The 8887-nt window shown below is 32.6% G+C and overlaps 1 protein-coding gene across 1 annotated transcript; it reads left to right on the top strand.

Annotated features, from left to right (window-relative positions):
• Positions 1-5936: 5936 nt before the first annotated feature.
• LOC124822127 (protein DETOXIFICATION 48-like) lies at positions 5937-8230 on the top strand. Its single transcript, XM_047294097.2, has 2 exons — positions 5937-6233; positions 6456-8230. Exons 1-2 carry the CDS (start codon positions 6099-6101, stop codon positions 8016-8018), a joined length of 1698 nt encoding a protein of 565 aa, XP_047150053.1. The 5' UTR covers positions 5937-6098; the 3' UTR covers positions 8019-8230.
• Positions 8231-8887: the final 657 nt, after the last annotated feature.

Raw genomic sequence — 8887 nt, 5'->3', positions numbered from 1 at the left:
CTCTCTCTTTCTCTCATCTATTTTAATTATGCAGATAACGGTAAGAGAATTTCCCAAAGGAAAAAGAAAAAAAAAAACTGTCTAATCTATCTACCGAACTTGTCCTAAGATGTGTTTTAAATTGATGAGAGCACAATCACGTGATCCTAGTATTGGGTATCTATGAAATAAACCCCTCTCAGGTGGGAAGGAGAATTAGTTGCCCAATTAAAATGCCAAATTCGAATTTGGATTCCAAATTTCTAACTCATGTTCACCCTTTGGATGACACCGTTTTTCTATCTTCCCATCCTCAGTACTGATTCTTTTGATGCTATGCCCGTGACTCCAACTAAAAACCAGTTAAAATAACATATCACTTTATTTAATACTTCAATTTTCTTACCAAAATATTCCCTCAAAAGAATATTTATGGAAACGTTTACTTTACTTCAAATACATGAATCATGATTTCAACCTATGCCATTTTACATACAAAATGCTTATCAATTTCAAAGCATATATAAAGGGAAGTTTAGCAAAGAAAAAAACAGTTTTTCCAACTATTACCTACTATTATATGTTATTTCCAAGATCCTCCTGCTAAAGATTTTGCAACTAACAATAGGTTGTTATAGTGTACAACTAGAGGGTCTTTAATGGGATTTATATTGTCTAAAGCTGTCACACTCTTTTTGTTAACATATTTTATATACTTTGGCATAAAAAAAGGATTTTGCAAAGGAGAGAAAGGGAATGCAGGTTGGGAGAATCCCTAATAGTTGTTCATCTAACTCATATTTAAGTAACGGTAGAAGCATGTGAAACTAACAGCAACTTGGTGCATGTGCATAGTACAAGACCTGTGAGAGATGAAGCATTAATTATGGTGAGGTTGTGCCTAAGGAAAAGCACCTAATTAGGCTACATAACAGAAGCAGAAATATTAAGAATGTGCATGTTGGAGATAATTGGTTCTAGTTTTTCAACTGAAGTGGAATTTTGGATTGGTTGTGCTTGGTCCCTTACCATCAATGGCAAACCCTTTTAATATATGTATTGTGTTGCTTAGAATCTAAATGGGGACACTGCTATCTGTTGTGAAAAACAGGTCCACACTATTTCCAAAATAGGGGCTAGCATGTGCTAATCAGCAATGTTACCATTTTGTCAGAAACTAAGCACTAAATGTAGAGTAACCTACTATCACTAGCTACTACTACTTCAGTACTTTCTCTTCATGACACCCTACAAAGAAGAAGTTGAACATCTTTCTGTTCTTTCTAGCCTAATCATTCACTTTTGTTCTCTTATAAGTTTACCAAGCAACAACCAATATTTTTAACAATACATTCTATTAATTACCCACTTTCTCCACTCTTTAAACATCATATCAGAAGCTTTGTAATGGAAAAAACATGTCTTCAAAGAGATTAATTCATTCAATGGATTCAAATTCTTGACTTCTAACTTTAAGACAGCTTGGTCAAACTCAAAGACTATGCAGATATTACCTCCTTAGAAAGATTTTCTTTTTCATACTCAAATATATACCACAAAAACTAATTATTTGTTGTGATATTTCTCTGTCAACCTAAGTCATCATTCTAAAAAAATTTATTCAATCATGTACGTTTTGATGTATCGTGTTTACCAACCAGGTTTAAACCTCTTTATTTTCTCAATAGAAATTAACTATAATTTTTTATATTGGAATAGACTAGCGAAATTGACCAGTATGAGTTGTCCCTCAACATAAAACATTAAGACTTAATGGATCTTTTGAGGGAGGATCTCTTGTGTAACATAACAATAATAAGACATGAGTCTAACTCAACATAAAGAATTGAAACCACCTCCAACCTAAAACTAATGAATTTATGAGTTTTGTTCTTTGTATGGTGTTCAACTTTCTTATTTTTACTCAACATGAAATTCAAACTCACTTTGTATTTGAGTTTTGTTTTTCTTATATACAAACTTTTTCATTTCTACTACTCAATGCGGCACTTCAAACTCAATCTTGGATTTCTAAGAACTTAAACTGAAAGAGATAATACTCTGTTGAACTATATCCAATTGGGTTGATCACTGAGGAAAATTGTAATGGTATCCTATACACATGACTTGTGACCTTTGTGATACAGATTAAATGGATGTTGTGATTGGAGCACTCATATTCTCTCTCTAATGTTTCCAATTTCCCATCTGTCTCTCCTCCGTATGGCCACTAGTGGCCCAATCCATTCCATATTTTCACTTACTGATATAAACATATAAACATATAAACATATATATATTATATATAATGATTCGGATGAAGAAAACCTTTACAAATGGAAACTAAGAAGAAGGGTGCACTATAAATAAAACCCTCTAAGGCACAAAACCAATTAGCAACTTGTCATTGGTACTACTGTCTTCTAAAAGACCATCTGTTGCTAACAATCTTAATTCAGACATTTCATTTCCCCTCTATTGGTTAACACACATAAACCAATCCCATTACAGATGTTACATCTGCATATGTAACAACAGTGCAGTCATTCAAAGAGCAATAATATGAAGGGAAATAGAGGAAGAGGAGTAGAAAGTGTGGGGCCAAAACTTAGATATGTAGTGAAAAGTTGCCATCTTTAGAATTTGGGAAAGTAGTGATGAATGGAATGGAATGTTTTGGGGCTTTGGGGTTTGAGATATGGTTCTATTTCTATCAACACTAGACAGCAGGAGTTGTGTTAGGAATGGGGTTTTATGACATTGGTTGGGAAAGAATGGAACATGCAACACTTGGATGCCTCAAAGAACATGCAAAAGCAAAACATTTTGCCTTCCAAATCAGAACCTATTGCTCAAAACAAAACAAACCATGTTGCATTTGCAGTATACATATGAGAAATTTTAATATAGGACAAGAACAATGCTAATTATATGATTGCTCTTTGACACATTATTTTTAAACCACTTTTTTCTTTTTTTCTCTTATAAATTTCATGTGGGTCCCTATCTTAGAGTCATTTTCATGCATGTACGTGTCAGTGATAATCAATTTGTTTTAATAGCAATATTAAACCAGGGAAATACATTCATTAGTTGTGAATGGAATATAACCCAGTTTAAGGCTTATTTTATCCATTCACTAATTTATTGAAGTAAGCAAGCATGATAAGTAATTAAATGAGTATACAGGTTTTAATCAATTTTTTTTTTAATTGAAAGGGTTGAAGAGTGTTAATAAAAAAAATCAACGTTTTGTATAAAGATATTAAGTTAAATCAAATTGATTTTTGCATTGTTTAATGAAACTTTCCAAAATTAAAATTGTTTATATTTTATCTTAATTTAATGATGTTACAACATAGATTAAGTGGGTTAGCACTATGTTTTTGCTAAATATGAAATCTTAAAATTGCTTGATAATAAACTTTACTAAATGATTTCACAACTTAAAAACGACAAAAAAAAATATAATATTAAGATGACCCATATATATATATATATATATATATATATATATATATATATATATATTATATTTCTAATTAAGATCTTATCTAGGGTATAAAGGCATATAAAAAAAATTGGTTACATATGATTGAAAAAGGAATACAAAAAACCCTATATTTTATAAAAAAAGAAGAGCCTTTTGCTTTCATTCATAATTGAGCAATGATATGTGTGAGAAGTTGACAACAATAAGTCTAGGCCTCAGCTTTTCTTATAACTATAAATCTACACTAGTATGTTTTCGAGGAAATTAAAGGGAAAAAAGGTAAGTTTCCTTTTTAATAAATATTTTTTCAAAGTTTTATTTTTACCTCAATTAGTAGTAAGGTTTAATACTTTTTTATTTATAGCTTTTGTAGTAATTGTTCAATTCTATGAATATTTTTTTCTTTTAGAAACACAAATGCATCATTTTATCAACTCATCATTTTCCAACAATATTACTAATATAACATATTGAACCACGTTGATTCTTTTTAATAAATTGTAGAATTACATTAAATAAAAAATTTAAGAAAAAACATTAAATAATTACTATAACTATTAAGTTCAAAAAGGTATTAAGCTTTAATATTAGTTGAATGTGTTTATAACACATTCAATATATTTATAACGCATCCAATACCATGTATGCTTTTTATGAATAACATAGTTTTAGTTGAAGTTCAGAGGAAGTTAATAACAAATTTGAAGAGAAACATTAGAAACTTTTTTAAGTAGAAATGATAGAATTTATAAAATGTAAGTTTAGTTCACATTCAATGCTTAGAGAAGAAAAAATTGAAGACCATAGCTTATCACATGCTAAGCATGGTTTAGATATCTTGATAGTATACTATTATAAAAAGAAAAACAAGCAAGAAAAAGGAGAATGATATCAACCACAAGATTGGATGTGCATTGAATCTTATATGTGACAAAATAGTACTAAAATTATTTAAAAAATATTTTACAACGAAATCATATTGAGATGTTGTATAAAAGTATGCATAATTTGGACGGTAAAAAGGCAACGACAAATAACCTCAATTTAAAAATTATGAGTGTTGTGTTATTTTAAGCAAGAGATGATTAAAACAATGCATAAAAATGTTGGAAACCTATTGTGAAAAAAAAAACATAGTGGAAGAATCTTATTTTAATTGGTTTAGACGTGTAGGAAAACTAAAACGTAAGACGAAATAAACAATTTCAATTCCTCAAAAAAAGAAAAAAGTTAGAAGCCAATAACACAATAATTATAATATAGATATTGAAATAATTTTTATACAATTATTCAAGTATATACATATATATACAAATTAAGTTTGTTATTTTTATAATAACTTCATCGAAGTTATATTTACTAAGATATATTTAACTAGTTTACAACATAAAATTTTTAAACTCATAATAGAGTAATAATATGTAATGGACTCACAAATAAAATAGTATATTTAATTAATTAACTTATCATGTTGTTTGGAAAGCGTGGATATATGATAACAAATAAGTTAGCAACTATTGAAAAATTAAGTCTTTTTTTCTAATCAAGTGACCATACATGATACGATAATACTATTAAAAAAATTAGTTGCACTTAATAAAGAATGAAATACTTCAACCATAGTCTACAAGTAATAACCTAAGGTTTAATTTCACATGCAAGAATTGACTTCTCATAACCCCCCACTTTACCAAATTTCAGTATAAAATTCTTTATTTTCCATTCACGAGAACCCAAAGCATGGTATTTTTTTTTCTTTTTAATTGAAAAGGTTATCCATTTCCAATAACATAAAACTTGAAACCACTATCGAGTGCATCATTATCGAACCAAAGTTGTCGTTTTAGACGGCTGAAAAAAAAATCCATCAAAGCGAATAAAGGCATTTTGTTCTCTTTTTTGTTTTCTCTTGATTTTCACCCTCCTAAAGATGATAGCTTTGAACTTATTTTCACTCCACACTCAATGCTAAAGAAAACCACTTATCACCCCATTTTTTTTTTCTTTTTTCACTTTTTAATAAATAAAATTAGCTTCTATCTACACTTACATAATCACAAAGTGATCAAAGTTGGTTACCATGCCACCACCCCACAACCATTTTCTTTCCTTCAACTTGATCTTTCTTTTTGACATTCTCTCTAAATTAAAAACTATATATATATATATATATATATATATATATATATATATATATATATAATATTGGCCTTTCTTATTAACATCATGATGTATGACACTTATTGCAAATTTATTAACAATATTTTTTAGTTTAAAAATTGAACTTGAGTCTAGTTGATTGGTGATTAAAGAGTGATTTTTGACTGAGATCTCACCTTTTTGGCAAGTTATTTATATTTTATATTAAAAAATTGTGATTTTGTTGAAATTTGAAAAGGTCCAATCTTTCATGCATAAAAGGGCCTCCCCTTAGTTCATTCTCCCACATACAAAGCTTGCTACTCTCAATCAAACAAACCGCACGCTCACTCTTGTAAGGCAAAAGCAAGAGAAGAGTGGTAGCAGGGGAACATACCACATATTTTCCTACCTTTCTTACACAAACACACTCTCTCTATCTCTAACTCTCTTCTTTTCTATCCTCATAACACTTTTTACCATAGTCATGTGTAATCCCAACCCAACTTCACCATCTTCATTTCCTACTCCCTCAAAATCTCACCCCAAAGTTCTCTATCTTTCTCCTCATGATGATGATCAGGCTCAAGATGAGTTGCACAGATGGCCTACCTTCAATGAGGTAATGAAACAAGAACAAAGCAAGTAGCAAATACACACATGTTTTTTGTTTTTATGTAAAAGTAAATTCAATGAAGTAACTAGGTTACTAATACTACTGTGTCCCTTGTAGCAGTGACATACTAATACTGCTATGTAAAAACAAATAACAGTGTCAGTTTATATCATTTATATTAATGAACTACTATTCAGCTCATCTTTCTGTGTTTCTGCATTGATTCAGGCCATAGCAGAAATCAAGGCTATAGGGATGATATCAGGTCCAACAGCCATAACTGGTTTAGTGTTGTATTCAAGAGCTATGATCTCTATGATTTTCCTTGGCTATCTTGGAGAGATGGAACTAGCTGGAGGGTCTCTCTCTATTGGTTTTGCCAACATCACTGGCTACTCTGTGATCTCTGGATTGGCCATGGGGATGGAACCAATTTGTGGACAGGCTTATGGAGCAAAGCAATGGAAGCTACTTGGCTTGACACTGCAGAGAACTGTGCTCCTTCTGCTCTCAACATCCATCCCCATCTCATTCATGTGGCTCAACATGAAGAGAATCCTCTTGTGGTCTGGCCAAGACAATGAAATAGCATCAGTGGCTCAAACATTCATCATTTTCTCAATACCTGACCTTTTCCTCCTCTCACTTCTCCACCCTCTGAGAATCTACCTCAGGACTCAGAGAATCACATTGCCATTGACATATTGCTCAACCATCTCAGTTCTTCTCCATGTGCCTTTGAATTTCCTCCTGGTGGTTCATCTCAAGATGGGAATTGCTGGGGTGGCTACTGCAATGGTGTTGACCAACCTCAATCTGATTCTCTTCCTCTCCTCTTTTGTCTACTTCTCTGGTGCATACAAGGCCTCATGGGTTCCCCCAAGCGTGGATTGCATCAAAGGGTGGTCCTCATTGCTGTCACTTGCAGTTCCAACCTGTGTCTCAGTTTGCCTTGAGTGGTGGTGGTATGAGTTCATGATAATGCTATGTGGCCTTTTGGCCAATCCAAAAGCAACCATTGCTTCAATGGGAATCCTTATCCAAACAACATCTTTGGTCTATGTGTTCCCATCATCACTCAGCCTCGGTGTTTCCACAAGAATAGGGAATGAGCTAGGTGCAAACAACCCTGGAAAAGCAAGACTTTCCATGATAGTCTCACTCTTTTGTGCTGTGGCATTAGGCCTTGCAGCCATGCTGTTCACCACCTTGATGAGGCACCAATGGGGCAGATTCTTCACCAATGATCATGAAATTTTGGAACTCACATCACTGGTGCTGCCAATTGCTGGCCTCTGTGAGCTTGGAAACTGCCCACAGACCACAGGCTGTGGAGTCCTAAGGGGCAGTGCAAGACCTGCCATTGGTGCCAACATCAATTTGGGCTCATTTTACTTGGTGGGTATGCCAGTGGCTATCCTTCTGGGCTTTGTGGCCAAAATGGGGTTTGCAGGGCTTTGGCTTGGGTTGCTTGCAGCCCAAGTCTCCTGTGCAGGCCTCATGCTCTATGTGCTTTGCAGAACAGATTGGAATGTGGAAGTAGAAAAAGCCAAGGAACTCACAAAAACAACATCAACAACTACTACCACTTCTGCTGCTGCTGCTACAGCTCCAGATTCTAACTCTAAGTTACCTACACTCACCCCAAAAGAGGCTAACATGAACAACAATGCTCATGCTTGTTGTCTTGAAGAGATAGTTATTACTGTTGCTTCTGATGAGTTTACCAATATTTCTTCACTTGAAACAGATCCACTGATCATTCCCACCACCAGACACACTCAAGTTTAGTTAACCAGAGTTTAATGTTTTTTTTTTGGCCCGCCCCCATTTTTTTACCTTCATTTATTGGATTGTACTGTAGGATAAAATTGCCCCTCCTTTTTTGTCTTGTTTCTTCAGGTTGTATTATTAATACCCCATCTTTTTTTTCCTCTTTTGTTTCTTCAGGTTGTATTAGTAATAATTGCATTTGAGAAAAAAAGAATGTTTTTTTTTTTTAATTACTTCCTCATAAAGACATTGATAGATAGAGAAGGGGTTGGAGGCAGGGCAAAAGGGATTTCTACCTGACTTTGGTACTCATCCATTCCATAAAAAGCCAAACGAACTAAAAACAGAAAAACAGTCTCTGATACCATTAACACTAGGCCTAACAACTCACTGTAAGTAAATTCTCTGAGCATCATGTTCTTATTCTTATTCCCTTATCTTTAACAATGATACACCAAATAAAATGATGCATTATTTCAGTTATGCAGCAAAAATCTCGTACCTTAATCTCTTGCACTCCTGTAATGTGTTAAAAGCGTTATATTTACTAAATGATGTTTTTCTCTGGTTGTAATTAAAAAATGTAGTAGAAGTTATCTTTTAAAAAAATGTAAAAATGCAGCAAGAATATCCCTGATAAACAGTTAGAATCAATCTCTTTAGAGAGACATGATAACACAATGAAGAGTTTAGTTTCCCTTCTTCTTCTAACAATGTCTTCCAAAATATCTTAAGATGTAGTTTTAGCTTGTATAAAACTTTATCATGATTTCTGTTTTCAATTTTACTAAAACCATTTGTTTATGTTAAAATGCATGAAACTGTCATAAAAATTGAAAGAAATTTAATGGTGTCTTGAAATGCCAAAGAGATATTTTAACACAGGT

The sequence above is a fragment of the Vigna umbellata genome, chromosome 9, assembly GCF_029865625.1.
Source record: "Vigna umbellata cultivar VRB3 chromosome 9, Vumbellata_1.0, whole genome shotgun sequence".
In the NCBI taxonomy this organism is placed as follows: Eukaryota; Viridiplantae; Streptophyta; class Magnoliopsida; order Fabales; family Fabaceae; genus Vigna; species Vigna umbellata.
Note: the sequence above shows the minus strand (reverse complement) of the source record. Positions and strands in the feature narration are given on the sequence as shown.